Source organism: Crinia signifera, chromosome 7, assembly GCF_055691185.1.
Source record: "Crinia signifera chromosome 7, ASM5569118v1, whole genome shotgun sequence".
Taxonomy (NCBI): Eukaryota; Metazoa; Chordata; class Amphibia; order Anura; family Myobatrachidae; genus Crinia; species Crinia signifera.
In genome coordinates, this window is record NC_139223.1 from 69,327,056 (window position 1) to 69,349,601 (window position 22,546).

The 22,546-nt window shown below is 45.8% G+C and overlaps 1 protein-coding gene across 2 annotated transcripts in view; it reads right to left on the reverse strand.

Moving 5' to 3' along the window:
• ABCC1 (ATP binding cassette subfamily C member 1 (ABCC1 blood group)) overlaps positions 1 to 10,425 on the reverse strand; it is a 128,168-nt gene extending 117,743 nt beyond the window's left edge. Inside the window, exon 1 of one of the 2 annotated variants that reach the window (XM_083153291.1) lies at positions 10,218 to 10,425. In XM_083153291.1, coding sequence (XP_083009417.1) covers positions 10,218 to 10,259 — 42 coding nt within the window. In that variant the 5' untranslated portion in view covers positions 10,260 to 10,425. The remainder of the gene's footprint in view (positions 1 to 10,217) is intronic. The other variant, XM_083153292.1, reaches the window with a different exon arrangement.
• Between the last annotated feature and the right edge of the window lie 12,121 nt (positions 10,426 to 22,546).

Genomic DNA, 22,546 nt, shown 5'->3' on the forward strand with positions numbered 1-22,546 from the left:
TCAGGGCAGCATTCTGCACCCCCCCTAAGAAGCTCTGGCGTCACCAGACAGGAATATGGGGGGGGGGGGGGGAATAGCTTGCCCCAATTCAAAGGCCCGTAGAATAATGGGGTCCTGCACAGCTTCTCAGTGTGCCTATACATTAATATGGCCCTACTTTGATCCCTCCTACACACTACCCATATGTGCTCTTGGTTTCTTGTAGATCATAAATCGGGTATTTATTAACACTATAGTATGTAAAGGATCATTTGTGAATGGAGCGCACAGCAGGGTTTTTCTTTTTTTTCCTTTTGCCAAAGCTGCCTTATGGGCCCTACACACATGCCGATGTGTGCAGGGCTACCTAGCTATGCTAGGTCGGGCTGTGCTGCGCCGCTATAGCATAGCACACAGAGCTGACAGCCCACACACAGAGCAAGCTGTCAGCTCTGTGTGCTAAGCGAGCAGACAGCGCCAGTGTTCTCTGGTGGGAGAACACTGCCGATGGCGAGATTGATGGACACTGTCCATCAATCTCGGCCAGCGATAAAGACGCGCACAGCTGCCGATACAGCCCCCACACATACACCGATGTGAGGGCATTTGCTAAGCGACTTTGCCAAACTAAGCAAAATCGCTTAGAAAATGCCTTAATATCGGCATGTGTGTAGGCTGTATTAGACAGATAAAGCTGATTGGTTACTGTAATTTGTAGCAAAGCACAATGGAGCAGGTGTTTTAAGCCTGGCAAAGTGATAAAACGGCGATAACACTCCAGCCAATCAGCGGCGTTTTAAAAATTACAGTTAGGAGTCGATTGGCTGATGCGTTATCCCCTTCCACATTATCACTTTTCCAGGTTTAATACATTTGCTCCACCATTAGCAAAAAACACTCAGGGCTAGATATGCTAAACTTGAAAAGTGATAAAAAGCCAGCCAATCAGCTCCTACCTGTCATCTCACAGGCTGTGTTTGAAAAATGTCAGGTAGTAGCTTATTGGCTAGTGGTTCATTACTCTCAAGCTTAGTACATCTCGCCCTCAGTGACTTGAGACTTTCACACTATTGTGTAAAAAAAAAAAAAAAAAAAAAAAAAACACATTTCCACAATAAACTGAAGACAATGTAGCTGCCCAACATTTGTAACATCTCAAACTATGGAGGTCATTCTGATATGTTCTCACCATTGCAAATTCACAATGTAAGCTGTGAATGGATGTTACATCCATTTGCATGCGTGTGGGTGAATTCGCTGTGCGGGCGTTTGTGCAAGCATCGTTTGGTTGACTCGCAAAGCTGCGAATTTTGCAGCTTTGCGAGTCTACCAGAATGACCTCCTATATCTCAGGTTTACCTTCCAGTTATTCCAGTCTAACAGAGAAACCGGAACTGGATATTAAGGAAATATATTTTTACGCTGTGCTAAAAAGTCATTTTAAAGGGCTGGAATACCAAGTGATTAAAAGTATAGTCAAGACTAGGTGGCACATTTACTAAAAGGTGCAGATTCTTTTGTGGTGGAAATGTTGCCCTTAACAACCAGGTTCTAGCCATTATCATCCAAATTGTACTAGGTAAATGATAACTATAATCTGATTGGTTGCTATGGAAATACAGGCAACTTCCAGCAAAGGTGAAACGCACTTCTGGGTACAAGGTGGATCCCAAATCGCGTTCCTGGCTTTTCCACATTTTAGAGGGGCAAACATCTAATTAGAGGGGCTCATTAGGTTGAAAACGTTCACTGCTTGAAATTCACACTTGAAAAATCAATTCATATGTCCAAAGTGCGTGTGTATGGACGCTAGCAGCAAGATTCTTTACAAGATGCCTTGTAAATGCTTTCCGCTTTAAATCCCAGACCTACGGCGAACTCTGACTGCATTATATCTCGCCATAAGCCTTTGGTTGCTATGGGCAACATCACATCTTTTCATTTTAGAAGCTTTAGTAGATTTACCCCTCAACATGTGTATGAGCAAACCGGGATTAGAGGGGGGGGGGGGGGTTTACCTCTAGCAATAAGTGTGCTTCTTTGTATTAAAATTGTATTATCCTATGTCTAAACATGCAGATGTCCCATTAAGGTTATTCAGATTTACAAAGGAAGAAGCAGTTTACCATTTGGAGAATTATTTTATTGCATAAATATTCTTTCTTATGGTAACTAGCGCCATATAATTGTTATTCTGCTTTCTGCATTGCTTGCTGTACTTACAAACATGACTTAGGCCCACTGCATTGATGGGAACACTGTGACCTGCAATACTCAAATAGGCTGTGGTAGTTATACAATGCTCAATTAATATTATGGTTGTCTAATGAGTAATAAGAAAACAAAGCCTGCACCATAACACCCCACCATAAGCCTGAATCATTGACACAAGGCAGGATGGCCCAAAAATACAACGTTTCGGGGACTAGCCAATTTTTCAAGGGGCACCTTGAAAAAAGGGGCTAGTCCCCGAAGCGTTGGATTTCGGTTTTGCACCGATTAAAAAACCCTATTGAGTGCCGCCGCCTGCCATTCTTCACCATCCATTTGATCCGGAGGGCACCTAGGTATTTGCAAAAGAGAGTTAGAGTGCCGAACCGCCAGCACATAAATATCTCACAAACACAGAAGGTAGCGGACAAGCTTTCGAAGCTATTGCTTTGAGTGGGCTTCCTAGTATTTTTACAATCCTCAAATGACCAGTTCCCAATGTAACCTTCTGCATATCAGCCCTTATTCAGATCTGATCGCAGTACAAACTTGTTCCCAAAATGGTCAAAACCATGTGCGCTGCAGGTGGGGCAGATGTAACATGTGCAGAGAGTTAAACTTGGGTGGGGTTTGTTGAAACTGAAATATAAATTGCAGTGTATAAATAATGCAGCCTGTATACCCTGCAGAGAAACAAAATAACTCACACAAATCTTACTCTCTCTATACAGGTCTGAATAAGGACCATTGTTTTTAGCATAAAGGAGTGGAGCCCATCCACTTCAAATGTTGACATGTGGTGTGCTCAGAGATGCCCTTCTGCATACAAATGGTTATACATTACTGTTACCTTCTTATCAGATGGAAAGAGCCTAGTAGAGCCAGTCTCATCTGACTTCTCACCCATAAGTAATGGGCAAAAAAAAAAAAACACCACACACACACACACACACACAATTGCACACCTCTCAGTTACTTCAATTATTTGGGTACTTGTGTATTATCACGGTGCCCAAGATTTCCATCGTACGACTTCGTATTGGTCGCATCGCATGCGATCCGATCGCATTCGATGCGATTTGACCCGATTTTTAATTGTACAGGCACCCTGATGGGTGATTACTATGTTAAATGCCCCCATTGTTAACGCCACCCCCACTATCAACGACAACCTGAAGCGTGGCGAGCGTAGCGAGCCCAGGAGGGGCGGCGGTACGCGTCCTCCGACCTTTTCATACCCCCTCTATCCACTTCGGCGTGGAGTTGATTTTAGATAGTGTGGCGAGCGCAGCGAGGGGACGCGGATTACTTCACATGTAATCCGCGTCCGCTCGCCACTCTTCGGGCTTGGTGGCACGCCACACTATCTAAAATCAACTCCACGACGAACTGTATAGTGGGTGTATGAAAAGCTACGCTCGCCACTCTTCGGGTTGGCGTTGATAGTTGGGGTGGCATTAACAGTGGGGGTGCATTTAACATAGTAATCCCCCATCAAGGTTCTTGTGCATGAGATTCAAGAAGCAGACTTTAGTAACAGCTACTACTAGCCAATCGGAATCGTCGTTCTGAGGACCAATGATCAGCTGTTGTATTTGAGCAGGTGCAAGGTCATGTTCAAAGGTGGGAAAGGTCAGTTTGGCTGTTTCATTTTACAGAATAAAGTTGGTTATTGAAGTGCATTTACGATTGGATGTTTGTGTGTATTGTTTAGTGCTATTGACAGAGTAAAAAATAAATAAAACAATGTCGTCCAGGGAAAGTGGTGACTGGTCACCCAGGAAGAGATCTAGGATTGTTGTTTTATGTGAAAATGATCTTTCATATGCAGCAATTGCGAGAGAAGTTGGTGGGAATGTGACAACATCAGGAGTACAAAAGTTTTGTTTACACTATCAGGAAACACAATCTATACAAAACAAAGAAGGAAAAGGCTGGAAAAAGTGCACAACAACTGTTGATGATAGTAGAATAAAACAAATTTGTGTCAGGGACAGATGGGTGTCATTTAGGGCCATTAGGCCATTAGACCTAATGACTGTAGACCTAAATGCAGTCTGACGAATGACCGCAACCCGATTGGCTGAGAGAGCTCTCAGTGGCCTCGGTCAATCAGAGGGCCATCCAGTGTTTCAGTCATCTGCTGTCGCTGCCGAGTCCCATCGCCTGAAAGCTCCACCACTCTGGTCCCCAGCATTTAGGTACCGGCTCCCCGCCAGCGCTCCGGTCTCCATCCCGACCCCCCTCCCCTAACCAGATGTTAATTGCATATGAGCAATCGCATGTGGCCAACAACCACATGAATGCAAATTAAGTTTGTTTCAGTTCAAGAACAGTACAGAGAAGACTAACGGAGGTTGGACTAATGCTGCCCATACACTTATGCGATCAGATGCAATGTCCCATCGCATCACGTGGTGCCCAGTGCAGCACCTGATGTCGCATGCCATCCTGCGATGGACATCGGGTGCTGGAAGAGGGGTGCTGTGGGGCTGTGTAGGCGAGACCGGAGCTGGGGATCATAGCGGTGGAGCTTTCAGGCAGCGGGACTGGTCAGCAGCACTGACTTTGAAACACTGGACGGCCCTCTGATTGGCTGGGAATGGGATCATTCGTCAGACTGCATTTAGGTCTACAGTCATTAGGTCGACCCCACTAGGTCGACTGGCAGGAAGGTCGACCTGCCTTAAGGTCGACATGGGCCAAGGTCGACATGACAAGGTCGAATTTGCATAAAGGTCGACATGAGGAAGGTCGACTGGTCATAAGGTCGACATGGGTTTTTCACTGTTTTTTTATCCGAATGTCGACATAGTCGACATGGACACAGTTGGCAATGAGAATCGGACCCTCGCATCGCTCGCTTGCGATGCTTCGGGCGCGATGCCTCGCTGCGCTCGGCACACTATTTTATTCTCCCACCACGCCCTAGTGGATGGTAGGGCATGAAATACCGCCTGTCGGCACATGTCGGCTAAAAAAACAGTGAAAAACCCATGTCGACCTTATGACCAGTCGACCTTCCTCATGTCGACCTTTATGCAAATTCGACCTTAAGTCATGTCGACCTTGGCCCATGTCGACCTTAAGTCAGGTCGACCTTCCTGCCAGTCGACCTAGTGGGGTCGACCTAATGACTGTAGACCTAAATGCAGTCTGACGAATGACCGCATCCCGATTGGCTGAGAGAGCTCTCAGTGGCCTCGGTCAATCAGAGGGCCATCCAGTGTTTCAGTCATCTGCTGTCGCTGCCGAGTCCCATCGCCTGAAAGCTCCACCACTCTGGTCCCCAGCATTTAGGTACCGGCTCCCCGCCAGCGCTCCGGTCTCCATCCCAACCCCCCTCCCCTAACCAGATGTTAATTGCATATGAGCAATCGCATGTGGCCAACAACCACATGCGATTGCTCATGCAATTCGATAAATATTATGTGCAGCTCATAATATCTATCGCGTCGAATGTCAGCTTAAAAATGCATGCAATCATTCCATTTATCCTCCAGATGTGGCCGAAATCGAATGATTGCATGCGATCTCACATGTATGAACAGCATAAAAAAGGTAGGATTCCCTGAAAAAAAGTAATTGCTAAATAAAAAAGCAGCGGCAAAAATGAATACAGTGGGCAAAAGAACACATTGCATGGACAGAAGATCAGTGGAAACAAGTGATATGGAGTAACGAAACTAAGAGATCGATATTTGGTAGTGATGGGAGAAAATGTGAGAAATTGCATCGGGTGGGGGGGGGGGGGGGTAGAGGTACATCCAGATTGCTTTCAAGCGACAACAAAGAATCCTGCAATTGTTATGATCTGGGCATGTATGACAGCAGATGCTGTAGGCCACCTTCATGTCATAGATGGCACACTGAACAGCAGTAAGTACATTGACACCATCCAACAACCAAAACTTCTACCTTCTATCAGGGATTTTTTTCCAGATAATGCCCCATTTTTTTTTCCAAACAGGATTCAGCCCCCTGCCCCAATGCACGGATATGCAAACAGTGGTTCACAGAGAATGTCATACAGGTGCTGGGATGGCCAGGAAACAGCCCAGACCTGAACCCCATAGAACAGGCATGTCCAAACTGTGGCCCTCCAGCTGTTGTGAAACTACACATCCCAGCATGCCTTGCCACTGTTTTAGTATTCCCTAATAGCAAAACTGTGGCAAGGCAGGATGGGACTTGTAGTTTCACAACAGCTGGAGGGCAATAGTTTGGACATGCCTGCCATAGAACATTTGTGGTTCCGTTTGAAAAAACTGGTAACTCTGAGGCGTCCATCCAATAAAAGAGAATTAATTGAGGCTATAATTGTCTCATGGCACCACATAATAAAGAAGGAAGAGCTCCAGACATTGGTTGGCTCAATGTCACGTCGCTGTACTGCTGTCTTGAAAAAGAAAAGATACCCAATGAAAGACTGCTATGACAGTGACATCATAAGTACACAGGGATTTTTACTCGAAGGTTTGTTTTTACTGCATAACTGCTCTTGTAATGCAAATACAGATGGGTCTTGTCCCATCTTTGCAGGGGATGGCGCTGGCGTCGCCAGCCGCCATCCCCCGCCAGCGCCATGGCGACGGTGAGAAGCGGACGCGCGCGCACGAGAGGCGCGCGCGTCCCCTTCCGACGGCGCTTCGATGCGTTCCCCCGGGTCCCCGCCGGCTTGCCGGCGGTAACCCGGGGTCCCCGCCGCCTGCCCGCACCCCCCACTAACCCCCCTAGCCCTGTCCGTCTCCCTGAGGCGGAGACGGACAGGGTTTCCGTCGCGCTAGCGCCGGAGACTGAGACGCGCGTGCGCGTGAGACGCACGCGCGTCTCAGTCTCCTCGCTGGCGAGGCTGCTGGCGGGTCGCCAGCGCGTACGTTCTGGCGACCCGCCAGCAAGGATGGCAAAAGACCCTTCTGTATCTGTTTATGGTGTTAAATTCAGCATTAAATGCCCTTTCATTTGATATATGAATTACTGCACAACATGAAGTGTAACATTTTTTATAAGCATTCAAATTTCAAAAAGTGTCTACAATTTTGGCCACCAGTGTATATCATAATCCGCACCAGAGGATGAGAGAAAATTTCCCCAATATGACATGTGATAATTGGGTACTTGATTCCTAGCACGGCGCCCATCGCATCGTATACCATAAGACTAAACATGGTATACAATGGGATGCGGTGCGACGAGATATTGTACAATAAAATATCATAATCGCATCGTATGCCATACAATGCAATGGTATACGATTTTTTATTGTACAACCACCCTGATGGGTCCTTACAATGTTAAATGCCACCCCCCATTGTCAACGCCACCCCCAGGTTCAATGCCAACCCAAAGTGTGGCGAGCGCAGCGGTACGGGTCCTCTGACCTTTTCATACCCCCACTATCCACGTCGGCGTGGAGTTGATTTCAGATAGTGTGGTGAGCGAAGCGAGCCACTGAGCCCCACGAGGGGAAGCGCAATACATGTAAAGTAATACACGTGCGCTAGACCACGTTGCCTAGTATAAGTCTGGTAAATGCCATTGATTACTAAAATAATTGTGAATTAAAAGTGTTTGGTGCAGTTTTTCATGGAAAACTGTTTAAAAAGCCTTTTACTACATTTAAGTAAAACTGAAATCATGTGAAAACACAATTTTAAACATAATGTAAATAAATCTGCCCTAAAGTCACAACTACAGAACTTGCAGTATACTGATCATCCCACCTATACCAATATCTGCAACTAATTACAGTAGCTGGAGTTGCTGTTCTAAATTAAATATGACAAAATAAAAACCACATATAAACATTGTATTCAATTTGAGGATATTTTTAATTTAGAATACAGGTTAATGGTTAATTTTGCAACACAATCAACAGTCCACCACCGTCACACTCTCTCGTCTACACTACACATCCATGGAAAACGATACTGCAAGCAGAAAGCACAACAGATAGCAGGTAATCTTCGCTCCATCGCTGACCGACCGACTGACCTCTCACCTAATCACCTCCTCCCACTCCCGTGTCCAAGACTTCTCTCGCGCTGCCCCCCTGCACTGGAACAACCTCCCGCCACCCATCAGGCTTTCTGATTCCCTTACCTCCTTCAAGCGCTCCCTCAAAACCCACTTTTTTCGACTAGCCTATCCCTCCTCCTAACCTCTTTGATCCTCCTATCCTGCCTCCGTTCGTCCACCCACCTCCTTTTAGTATGTTAACTCTTATGAGTAGGGCCCTCCTTCCTCACCCGTGATCCTGTCCTGTTCTTCCCTTCCTCTACTTCATCTTCAGTCTCCTTCTGAACTGATGCTGATTTTAGTTCTACCAGCTATACCCCTATTTATTGTTATTTGTTTGCTATGTACGGCGCTGCGGACACTTTGTGGCACCTTATAAAACCACCACTACTTAATCTAATAGGGCCTACATACATTCTGATATTAAGGCATTTTCTAAGCGACTTTGCTTAGTTTGGCAAAGTCGCTTAGAAAATGACCCTACATCGGTGTGTGTGTAGGGGCTATAGCGACAGCAATGCGCGTCCCTGCACGTCGCTGGCCAAGATTGATGGGCAGTGTCCATCAATCTCGCTGGCCACCAGTGTTCTCCAGCACACAGAGTTGACAGCTCACTGTATGTTAGGGTTAACAACTCATCCCTTTAATCCGGGACACCTATTAATTACACAGGTTCAGTGGCAGTTTAAAACCAGGTGAAAGCCAGCCACAGAACCTGTGTAATTAATGTGTCCTGAATAAAAGGGAATTAGTTGGTAACCCTACTGTATGTGTGGGCAGCCAGCGTGTGTGCTGAGCGACAGCGGCACAGCAGTGCCCAACCTAGCATAGCTAGGTCACCCTACACACATTACTGTGTGTAGGGCCCATTAGTTTATATGAAAAATTTAAAATTAGAGTACTGCAAAAGGAGGTAATTTACCACATATGAGGGTATTCAATCCCGGGCAATATTTTCAAAAGGTGGAAATATGACCCATTTTCAGCAAGAATTGTTTGCTAGGCTATGTATAAAACAAAATAAATACTAGAAGTTATATGTATAACAAATTAGCTTTTTTAGGACAGATAGGAGTTATCAACAAGTTTAAAAAAAACTCACTGTATAAAAGAAATGGTTCCGCAGCCAATTTGCTTCCAACGGTCATGTGTTGAGCCCCGGTCATTTGGGAGACGATTGGCTGAAGCACCATTTACTATACAAGTTTTAAAACATGCTGATATACCATAATGTTTATACTCCTGCAAGAATGAAGAAGGCACAGTACATGTGCATGACCCCGTAACACAATACACCCAGTGCCATAACATGATTTTTTACGGACAGAAGGACCATTGATGTAACAATAGGCAACTCAAATGCCAAGTCTGGTCTTATCATAGACAGACACCACAAGATAGATTTTACCTGTACATCTTGTCAACATGTACAATGTCAGCACACAGAATGGTGACACTCAGCAAATGTTGACACAGGGACAATGTCTCCAAGCAGATTTTAGCATAGTCCTAACAGTAATGAAGACAGTATAACCACACACACCCAATCCCAACATACTGTAGAAGCAAGTAGGAAAACACAGCACAGAAAGTCACATAATGCTTAGTGCTTTACATAATGTCTTAGAGGAGACATTATCTAAGAGGTTACACCTCTCTGTGTAAAAAAATAATAATAATAATAATTACATATAGATAGGAGTTTTTTTTATTATTAAATTTTGCGCGCACACACACACACACAATACCCCCTGAACACATATTGGGGGGGGGGGGGGGGGAGGGGGGCACACCCCATATGACATGACACTGTTCGGGAAGAGAACCACAAAGCCTGCGTGGCCCCAGCAGAAGCCCGGGGCCACAAATACTGATGCAACTGGAAATAAAGTGAAAGTGCTAGAAGTACAGCGCAGGCGGCCAGGAGAGGGAGGGTTACCCGCTAATAATGCATGGGGATGGGCTCTGTGAAGGACACACAGTGGACGTGACACTCCAGGCTCTCTTACCCAGAGGCGCTCGCTCCCGTCAGAGCTGCAGAAGGTCTCCATAGCCGGGGAAACTCGGGGTCCTCCGGTGGCAGCTGCCGGCTGTGAGGATGCAGCTCAGGGAGACACACACAGGAGCTCTCGCTACATAACAGCGCGTCGCCTTGTACTGCTGCCGGTAGAGCGGGCGTCGATTGGTTGAGCCGTGGCCGCTTCGGACAAGAAAGAACAGGTATTGGTTGAGCCGCGGCGACTTTTAGCCCTCTGATTGGATGCAGATCACGCCGCACGCCTGGTGACGAGGGCTCAGATCTCTCATCTTATATGACTACTGCTGCCAGCGGTCCCTGCCTGGCTCATGCCGCACTGACAGACTGACGCACAGGGCGCCCGCTCCGCTATGTGTGCCCACGGGAGACTGCTCAGTGTTTTTATAACATTACATTATTATTGCACTGCACATCCACAGGAACGCATACACAAAGGGCGGTATTCAATTAGCCTGATTCGCCATGTTTTTATGGCGAATTTGTGCTGTTTGGCGAATTTCTGACTAAAACGGTGAATCACCCTATTCAATGACCACATGGCGAATACATTTCAAGGTTTTTTTCACCATGATTCACCGAGTAGCAATCGCTATCTTTTTATGGTGAAGTGGAATGTGAACTTTTAAAATAAAGTGTTTTGTTTTTTACATTTGGTGTAAAAAAATCAGGAATTTTATTCTGAGGAGGGGCATGCTATTTTTATTCATGTGCTGTAAGCACATGAATATATATTTAATTAAAAAAAAATATATATATATATTTTTTTTTTCTTACACAGCAGCCAGCAGGGGGCGCCGGAGCCGAGCCGCTCATTACATATTCATATATTCACTGCACCCGATCGTTACGATCGGGTATAGTGAATATACGGTCCCCTGCTGGCACCCCGGGGGGCAGCCTGTGCTGCCTGGCACCCGGGGAGCCCACCTCCCCCCCACAAAGTTCTGGGGGCAGGCAGAGAGACTACCATCTCTCTGCCTGCCACCGTCCTCAGGCTCCCTGCGGCAATCGCCGCAGGAGCTCATATTCGCCAGTCAGGGGCAGCGAGCCCCTGACACGTTGAATACCGGAGCCCGCCGGCTCCGGAACATGGCGAATGTGCAGCGAATCCTAAAAAGGATTCGCTGCACCTCGCAGGTATTCTCATTGAATACCGCCCAAAGTGTTTTATTACCATGTGTCAACAACAACGAAAGTAATGTACTTTTAATACCTGGTGTATTCATCTGGAATCAATGTGGGCAAGATTCAGAGGTGAACAGAGCAGTACTGAGGAGGAGAGAACTATTACGGATAGATAGATAGATAGATAGATAGATAGATAGATAGATAGATAGATAGATAGATAGATAGATAGATATAGTACACATAGGCCCTTATTCTGATTGATTCGGTCAGGAGCCAATTCGCACCAGAACCAATTTTTTGCATATTGCATATTGGACAGCTGACATAACCGGATGTCAGCTGCCCACCTAACTGCGTTTTCTACATCACTTGATGGTCGGCGAAATGGATGTTCATGCAAAATATCCATCTGCAAGCATTGGGAATGAATTCAGCATGCGAATGGGTGGCGCCGGGTAACCAGTTGCAAGACGGTGTCAGAGTGACTCGCAAGGGTGCGAATTCACCCCCGAGCGAGTCAGCCTGAATAAAGGCCATAATGCTGCTATAGCAATTCCTGCTTCACATCATTGTCGAGGATGGTACATCGACTAGATGTATAAACATCTTGGGCCAGATGCACTACACCTCAAAAGTGATAAAATGGAGAGTGATAAGCAGCCAGCCAATCAGCTCCTAACGTCCATGTCACAGACTGTGTTTGAAAACTGTGATTGGTCGGTTGTTTATCATTTTATCAGTTTTGGACCTTAGTGCATCTGGCCCCTTGTCTGCTGCAGCGAACAAGTGTGACAATCCACCCTTGAGTACACAGCACGTAAGCTTAGTGCTGACGCATTCTGTGGCAACACAGATAACGGCGTTGATGTTGTTTCTTCCCCATAAAGAGGCTTTGTAATACAGCAGCTTCGGTCATTTGGGCTGACACGTTCACTCGCTGCAGTTCTAATCTGCCACTTGCGTATAAAGGCACATCATTGGTTGTACCATCGTACTACTGAGACACAGGGGTCAGTTAAGCTGCGTACAAAGACGTAGTTGCTGGCTGCAACATGCCCACAATGTGCTTACTGATTGTCACTATGTCCAGATCCTCTCTGTGACTACCATCGGTAAACAGTTGGAACACGTGCATGTCAGGTAATGGTTCGACCACAGTGTGCACTATTTGTATCTCCTTTATGCATTACTATGCCTATATAGCATCAACGGCTTCCTCAGAAGATGTTACACACGCAGCAGACTTGGTAGGAAAATCTGCTGCAACTGGGCATTTGCAGCAGCTGGATTCCTCCCTTATAGTGCATGTGGAATCTGCCTGCCAGGCTATGGGGAAGGGATAGTTTCTTGTCAACTTAAAGTAGACTTATGCGTTGGCTGAGCAAACCTGGCATCGCTAATGGTTTTTGAATTCACCATGGAAATTAAGCAAAATGAATTTATTGACAAACCAAACACAGGTTTTTTTGGGGGGCATTTTACATTAACAGCACGAAACAGTTTCAAAGTGTAACTAAAATTGGCTATCATCACTACCCCTTGCTTGTGATGTCCAAGCTACTGAGCCTGTTTTCCACTCCACCACCAGTGAAACACAATGGGTGAGATGTAATAGGGTGTGATTTTTTGGTCATTAATCGCATGTAATGTGCAATTTATTTTTAGAACAAGCCAGAAAGTACTTATTTTTTAGTAACGAGATGTGCGGTTTTTAGTAAAATAAAAAAAAAACACAAAATGGCGTGGGGTCCCCCCCTCACCCTGGGCATAAACAGCCCCGGGCTCTTTGAGACATCGTGGTTTAAGAGGGGGAAAAGTGTTGGGGTGCCCATGTATTTCAAGAACCAGCACTGTGCTTTGGGCCAATCCTGGTCCCAAAAATACAGTGGACAAAATAGTAGGGGTACCCCATATTTTGAAAACAACACTGGGTCCCAATTGCATACTTGCCTACTTTTAAAGCAGCACCAATCCAGGAACTCATCCCAGCAGGGTACAGGGAGCAGGTGAGTGAGTAACCCCCCGTGGCAATCTAGCGCCCACATGCCTGTGGATTATCGGGGGGTGGTGGCCGCCCCCTCTCCCCAGCTAGTCATCGGCAATCCCTGTGCAATCCCTAGTCATCGGCACCCCCCAATGACCCCCCCCCCCCCCCACCTGGCCAAAACATCACCACCTTGCTGGTCAGCCAATAAAGGAGTCCCCCATCCAGGGCTGAAGCCCCAGCACCCCCAGGCAGTAGGTATCGAGTTGATATTTTGTGTAAAAAAAAAAAAAAGATTAAATAAAATAATATTGGCTACAATGGTGGGAACTGCACATAGACATCCATGTTAAGTTCATAACTTGGAAGTTTATAGAGCCATGCACAGCCTATCAGAACTCTGCCCCGATAGGCTGAGGGGATTTCCAGTGAATATCACTGGGGTTCCCTTCATTCCTGTGAAGGAGCCACATGTGTCTCCCCAGTCCATGGGTCTATGCAGTTTTTTTTTTATTATCCCTTGCATAGGCGTGCACAGCACATTTTATTAGGGGGTGCACCACCTATTGTGCATGTCTAACAACACCCATTGGGTGCTTCTAACACCACCAATCAGGCGTGTCTACCATCATTTATTGGCACTCACTACAACATAAAAGTCTCTCAGCCACAACATAATCTCCTGCCTATTTCAGTCAGTTTTTAATCGTCTTATTACTCTCTGTAACAGTTCATGCAAATAAAGTCAAAAATATATATGGATGACACAGGTATGTAGTGATATGACAATGGTCTAGTACAGGCATGTCCAAACTATGGCCCTCCAGCTGTTGTGAAACTACACATCCCAGCATGCCATGCCACCATTTATTTATTTTTTTTAACAACTTTTTATTATGTCAAAGCATCAATTCAAAGCATGGTACATTGCTGTGCATTTAGGCATGTGGTTCAGGTGTCAGATTTACAGATATACGAGGTGAGGTTAGGTTACATAGTAGTCAAAAATTTCCTTATTATTACTATAACACGTGTACAAAATATCGAATCTTAACAGAAGAGGATAACATCTTATTCTAGGACTAGCGGAGGATCGTTAACCATGCCACCATTTTAACGTTCCCTCATAGCAAAACTGTAGCTAGGCATGATGGGACTTGTAGTTTCACAACAGCTGGAGGGCCATAGTTTGGACATGCCTGGTCTAGTACAATTAACAATGCAAAACACACAGAATTGAATGATGGGCTCTTCTTTTAATAAAATACAGTTCTAAAAAGCAAAAGTCTTTGGTAAAAGGTATTGCTGGTTGCTAGCGGCAGGGAGATGTTTATAAGGGCGGGCACAGCATTAGGAGGTGCCTGTGCACCCCTAACACTCTATGTGCGCACGCCTATGATCCCTTGGATGCCTACCGGACCAGAGGACCGATCTACTGATTTTAACATTGGTCCTGCTGTGGAACTACAAGTCCCCGAGGACCTTTTATTGCACCGCATGCTGGAACTTGTGGGTCTCGAAGTCCCTGCATGTGGACTGCCGAGGGTGCAGGGGATAGACTCAGGCTTCAGCCCTGGATGAGGGATGCCTGGGGGGGGACCCCTGTATTGGTGGGGTCCCCACTAATACAGGGAGTACTAGCCAGAGGTTGATGTTTGGGCCGGGGGAGTTTATATAAAAAGTCTCCCCGGCCTCTGCTTGTTCTAAAATACGGGAGGGGGGGTGACTTTTTTTTTACCCCAATATTTTTTGAACCAGTACCCGTTTTTTTTTTTTTTTTTTTCACATTCGCCTGCCAGAAGCAGGTCTGGTATTTTTCTGGAGATTTTGATGTTTTCAATGTGAAAACATCTGGATGCGATTTTTACTGTGCAATTTGTACCACACTATTATATGTGCGATTGCGGTAAATGTGTGATTTTGGACGTTTTTGACCATAAAAATTTGCACGCTCCTATTACATCTTCCCCAATGTCTCACCTTGTTTGCTTGTTTGGCAAGTTTGACAAAGTGATACAGGGGCTTCGACAATCAGAGTAACAAGGATGATTATCTGATCAGACCCACAGAAGCTGTAACCTCTAATCAGAACTATGGCGGCAAGATAGCTGCTGAGAAGATGCCTTTATACAGTATGTTCATCATGGTTCCCTTTATGGTATAGCTTCAGCAGGGCAGTCCGTAGATAAATCACCTTAGCTAGGTTGGTACAGTACCAGCTAGTCAGAGGTTCTGCCCTGAGATTCAGGTGGAACACTTTTGGTGATGAACTCCTGGTAGGAAATCTTGATAAAAAATATGAGCCATAAGGCAAAATGGGGCAAATATATTAAGCCTGGTGCAGTGATAAAGTGGTGACAGTAGAATAATGTACCAGCTCCTAACTCAGCCTTTAAGTTGACAGTTAGGAGCTGACTGGCTGCTGCATGATTAACTAACCAATGAAATGAAATCATTCTGAGCCATGCTTAGTTTAACCCTATGTGGTCCTATTGTGTGGTTTTGTGTACTGGGCTGACCGACACTTGCACAACATGGCTCTTTTTTGTGTAGATTAAGAACTGGGTCTAAGAATAACAAGGCAGTTGCATGGTCTCAAAGATTTTTACTAGTACATGATAGGGTTCTCAAAAACATATATATTATTCATTGTGCATTGATTTTTGCAGCATGGACTCAGGCTGCTCTATAGGCTACGTATATACAGAGCATAGTGAGTAGGTTAATGCCTCCCCGGTAAACGCACGCCCACCCCGCTGCCCGAATTCCCTCGCTATGCTGTGAGTGGATGTGTACGCTTACTCATCCGCACCCATGCAGAATTCTGGGCCTGATTCAGCAAGGCTCTCTAAGCCATACCTCCCAACTGTCACGATTACAGCGGGACAGTCCCGATTTTTGGGTCCTGTCCTGCTGTCCCACCCCCGGCAGGCATTGTCCCGCTGCGGGGGGTGGCAGTTGGGAGACCCCCCAATCTAATAGAATAGACGCTGTGCGCATGCGCACAGCGTCTATTCTCGTATGAAAATGAGGTTGCGGTTAATTAGCATAAGCCGCACCCTTATTTGCATACGCCCCGCCCTTATTTGCATACACCCCGCCGCGCGAGTGTCCCTATTTCCCCAACACAGAAGTTGGGAGGTATGCTCTAAGCAGCGGTCGTTCGCTACTTAGCAAGCCCATAAACATCGCCCGTCGCCCTCTCCACCACAACCAAATCCCCTCAGTACCATGCAAGGGGATGTACGTGAACACTTCCCCTCGCATGCGTCCGAAGGGGAGAGAAATCATTTGATGGTCAGCGGCTGTCTGGGTGGTGGCTAGCTGATTACATGACTCTGCAATATCGCACAGCAGCAATCAGGTCTGAATAACCCCCACTATCCCATGGTCTACCAAATATATTTCATTAAAATGGTCTCACAGGGGGTGAGCAATAATTGGCCCTCCAGCTGCTGGGGGACTACATATTTCAGCAAACCCTGCAGTGGCTAAACTATATGTTTTGAGTCCCCCCTGCCAAAAAAAAAAGTTTCTCTCCCCTCTCCTCATACAATATATCATTCGTTTTTTAACCTACATGCTTGTTGCCAGGGGTTACATGCTCATTGCTCATGGCACACTAGTTGAAAAACGCTGTTGTAACGTGTCAGAATAAAGTGGGAGAAAATGTATTTCACTTCATTTTTATACATATTTAATACAATTTGATTAAATAAGAACACATTGACCTGCATTAACAATATCAAGAATCTCAGTGTGTCTCTTTTTCTTTCTAAAGTTAATTTCGGAGCTACAGAGTAGCACCCCTGTTCTACCCACATAACGTTTGTCTTCTAGCAGGTGACTGGATCTGGGCCCTGATTCCAGTGAGCAAACTCACCCGCACGTTCGCACGGGGAGTTCGGTGGTGAAGGGCTTCTATGCGGGTGCCTTTAGAGACTTGCCCGGCGGGCAGCGACACAAGGATTGCAAAGAAGCGGAACACCGCTGCTTTGCAATCTAACCAGAATCAGGGCCCTGATTCAGAGTTTTATGCAAACCCACATGCACAACTCTAAAGGCAGGTATACGGCACCCTCACTGGTCCTGATTATATCTATTATCTTCTAGAAGGTGCTAACTAAGTAGAATCTGATTGGTTGCTATGGGCAACATCATATCTGCAGTAGAACTCCCGTCTTAGTACATTTACTCCATTATGTGCATGTACACAATAAGTCCTGAGTTTTGTCTCACCATGCCCCCCAATTATAGATATAGGCAGCGTTTCAGAGTTGGACACAGTTCTCTTTGGATGCAGCAGTAATGTGTAAATATGCTGATGTGACAATATAACATGCAAATATATGGTAATGCTGCAGGAGATGTATGAAGACGGACCACTATTGCAGCCATCGGTCATGAAAATTGCAGCCATTGGCCAGCTGAGTAAGCCAAATCATGCTGCGACTTGCAGTATATATTCACAATGTAATCCATTAATAATAAATTGTATGTACTGATGTAAGTCTGGTGCTTTTAGTGCTGCAATAAAACTTTTTATAGAAGCCACTTGTTATGTGTGACAGTTAGTGCTGTTCTTTCCTTTTGTTGTGTTACTTTGCTGTAGAAAGAACATTGCAGCTTTCCTATATACACCTGCTGTTATTAGCACTTAAAGAGGCTGTCAGTACCTTTGAAGGTTAGATTTATTTTGTTCCCCTTAAAATTCCCATGTTTAATACCTGCTAAGAAACGTGTTTAGGAACTACAGCCGCAGCTACAGGTGACACTTCCGTGCACCTCAAATCATGAACTACTGAATAACGGAGCATTTACAGTAGGGGTAGGCAATAAGCGGCTCTCCAGATATTGTAGAACTACACATCCCAGCATGTCCTCCTATAATTATACTATTTGGTCATGCTAAGATGTTAGCAGGGCCTAACGGATATGTAGATCTACAACATCAGGAGGGCTGCTTATTGGCCACCCCTGATTTACAGTAAGAAAACATCCATTATTCATGACGTCTATTAAACTAAGGGTGTTCTATATATATATATATATATAGATAGATATATATATATATATATATATATATATAATCTTATGTTGTTTAGCAGTAAACCATAGATAAATAATAATGAGTTAAAACATTTTCACAAATGGACAGCAGTATGCAGGGCCGAATTAAAGCTGGTGGGGAACCAGGGGAAACAATGGTCTGCGGCCCCACTACTAACATTGCTGGGAAGCACCCCTTCTCCCCACAACAACACACACACACTTAGGGGGTCATTCTGAATGATTTGCTCCCCTGCGGTTGACATGCATGATAGTCAACATGACTGAAGGTCGACGTGGGGTTAGGTCAACAGTCCATGGATTTTTCTCTCCAGTCATTAGGTCGATACAAGCATTAGGTCGACATGCACAAGGTCAACAGTCAAAAGGTTGACATGGAGTATTTCACTTTTTTTTTGAGCCGACATGTGCCGACAGGTATTATTTCATGCCCTACCATCCTCTAGGACAGGGAAGGGGAACCTATGGCCCTCCAGCTGTTGTTGAACTACACATCACTGCATGCCCTGCAACAGTTGTAGCATGGTCACATAGCAAAACTGAAACAAGGCATGCTGGGATGTGTAGTTCCGAAACAGCTGGAGGGCTGAAGGTTCCCCCTCCCTGCTGTAGGGCATGGTGGGAGCATGGCGATTGCAGCGAGCCATGCGAGGGGAAGCGGTGCACTTTTATTAGTGTCTATGTCGACTGTGTCGATATTCGGGACAAGAAACGGGGAAAATCCCATGTTGACCTTTTTGACTGTCGACCTGGTGCATGTGGAGCCTAATGCTTGTGTGGACCTAATGTCCCTGTTGACCTAACCCCATGACACACTTCAGTCATGTCAACCTTGATGCATGTCGGCCTTCAGTGATCGACATAATGACTGTCGACCTTGTGATTTATCCATACCCCTTTCAAGAATGTGATAATGTTTTATTGACAGAGGACAGGGACTCATTAAGCTTCATAAGCAGCCGAGGCTTATACACCTGAGCACCCTGCACAACTTGTGCATCAAGCACTCTCACCACCCCCAACTGCACAAGTTCTTGTCCTCACCAAAAGCTTTTGCAGTGGTGACTCGGTGGGTGGTCCATGACCAATTTAAATTAAATATGGTTAACATTATAGGTAAAATGAGTTCTTGTGGCTGTCAGTATAAAACATGTGGAAAGACAGAAGCACGCCTGTACAACACCACAAAACTGGCCTTAAGAATGCCTGGTAGGCAAAAATTGGATGGTGTAAATGATGGTGGATGAAAAAAAATGCTCTAGGACACCGTGATTGTCCAATCCCTGCTGGGATCCCTCCTGCCCCACTCCCAGCCATATCAAAATTGGGCAGCAATGCATTGGGTCCCGGGGCTACCACCATTCTGAGATGACGGTAGCCCATTGTGGCCTATGGGCTACAGACCTTACTGCCCAATGGGGGGGGGGGGGGGCAGCACTAAGCATGCATTCACAGGGATTCGGTATGAAATCCCATCGGTCATAATCCCGACAGGGTCAAAATCCCGAACGGGTCAAAATATCGACAAGGACAAAATACCGACAAGGACAAAATCCCGACATGGACAAAATCCCGACATTTAAAATCCTGACAGGGTCAAAATCCCAACATTCAAAATCCCGACATATAGAATGTACAGGTGAAACAGTCTACATGACTTTTGGTCGACAGGTGCGAGGTCGACATGGGTTTTTTCACTGTTTTTTGACCCGAATGTCAACACAGTCGACATGGACACAGTTGCAAGTGAACCGCAGCCGCTCGCAATGCTTCGGGCACGGTGCCTCGCTACGCTCAGCACACTATTTTATTCTCCCACCACGCCGTAGTGGATGGTAGGGCATGAAATACCGCCTGACAGCACAGGTCGGTTCAAAAAATAGTGAAAAAACCCATGTCGACCTCGCACCTGTCGACCGAAAGGTTTCACTTGTACATTCTATATGTCGGGATTTTGACCCTGTCGGTATTTTAAATGTCGGGATTTTGACCCTGTCGGGATTTTAATTGTCGGAATTTTGTCCATGTCGGGATTTTGTCCTTGTCGGTATTTTGACCCATTCGAGATTTTGACCCTGTCGGGATTTTGACCGTCGGGATTTTGACTGCATCCCATTCACAGACCCCACAGGACCTGGCAAAGCAGAGCTGGGTCATACATCATAGCGATAGGATATTGCAATGCGATCCCGGCTGGTAGGTCCTGCCCAGATTGCATTGCATATGCGATTCTATGGTAAATGGGCCTTCTAATGATTAGTGCTCATTATACTAGGACCAGGGCCGACCAAGAGGTATGCTTGTACCCATTAAAATTTGGGGGGCATGGCCTAATCGCGGCCACGCCCAAGTAGCAGGGGTAAAAGTGAAAATCCTCTAAATCAGTAGAGGGTGGAGTGTTATCATCAACCCCCCTCATGTGCTGTCACTGTACAGATATACTCAGCATGAGCCCAGGAGGGGGCATTGCATAGATCTGAACATTTGAAGAAGCCAAGGCGAGACGTTAGCGCATGCCAAAGACGCGTGGCCGCAAGTGGACGTGGTCTTCAAATTGTGTCACTCCCATGAGCCCATGTCCCATTTTGCCCTTGTGGCTGTGAACTGCTGGCCATGCCCCCAGACCCTCTACCTGCAGGAATAGGCGCTGCACAGTGAGTGACAGGGGGGACTACCAACTTCCCCCGTCCGCAGGACACTGCCGGCCTCAGTCCGGCCGCGGGAATGTCACCAAAAAATGAGATGTTCCCACAAAAATCGGTACAGTTGGGAGGTATGGGGGTCAGACTAAGATGAACCTTTAGGTTAAGCAGGTACCGACAGAGTCCTTACTGATTCTATTCAGAGTCCTGCTCTTCACGTAAACCAGAGACACTGTATGGCTATGTCTGTTTATCCTTAAGGAGATAATCTGTCCTGGAAGGTGGTGGCTGTGTTTTATAACTGGAAATACAAGTTACTGTATGTTAAGGATGTTATGTTGTTTCTGGAGTATACTTTGATACATAATGTACTTGTAATACACCACAATATCCTTGGTATGTCGCTGTGCAAACCACATTCACCACATTCACCACATTCACCACATTCTAAAGACTTTGTCATTTTAGTAAAAGCTGCATTTGATCACTTATCACTTCTGACTTGTTCTGTCATATTGCTGTAAATGCCACAACACATTTTGGCTTTATAGAACTGTGTAGCCTTGGGGGAGATTGAGATTTAATTGATGTATGTTCATGTATTACCATAAATATTGTACTTTGCTAAGGTAACAGCTTTGGCACTCATTCAGGTTGGATCGCATAAGTGATAATTGTGAAACTGCGCACGTGCAGGATCCGTTCTGTGCATGTACAGGATTGGTCCTGCAGTTGCATTGCTGTATCGGAACACCTCTGCCTGATCAATAAGCAGAGGCATTTGCAGGGGGGGGGGGCAGGGGCACTCGGCGTTCAGGTAAACGGCGGGGGGGGGGGGGGGGGGGGGTCACACACCTTTTCCCAGGCTTGGCTAGGTTGAGTACTGGGTTTGCAAAGAAGCTTTACTTGGCCTCACAAGGCCCCCTGCGCCTGCAAGCTGTAGTAAGGATAAGGTGAGTACACACGTACAGATTTTCTGTCTGATCTATCTGGTGGGAACATAAACCTGGAAATGTATGGGAGCAAATGACAATCAAAAATTTCCACTCAAATGCAGGAAAACAGAAAACAAATCTATGCTTTGATCAATTTGTTATATCAGAACGATTAAACGATTTGTCTGACTGATCACTGTCTGTTTTCACGTGTTTGGGAACAATTTTTTGATTGTCATATGCTCCCATACATTGCCAGGTTTTTGTTCCCACCAGATAGATCAGACAGAAAATCTGTACGTGTGTACTCACCTTTAGACTCAGGATGCACTTGCAGATGAATATCACAACCAATGCTCATGCTGTTCATCCCAAACTGTGGGGGTTATTCAGACCTGATCGCTGCTCTTATTCAGACCTGCACCTTCTCCTGCATTTGCTTTGTAAGGGATCGCTAAGCATAGCATTAATGATCCAACCTGAATAAACACCATCCACTAGCTTCCTGCGGTTGCATAAACCAGCCACAAAGAGGCCAGGG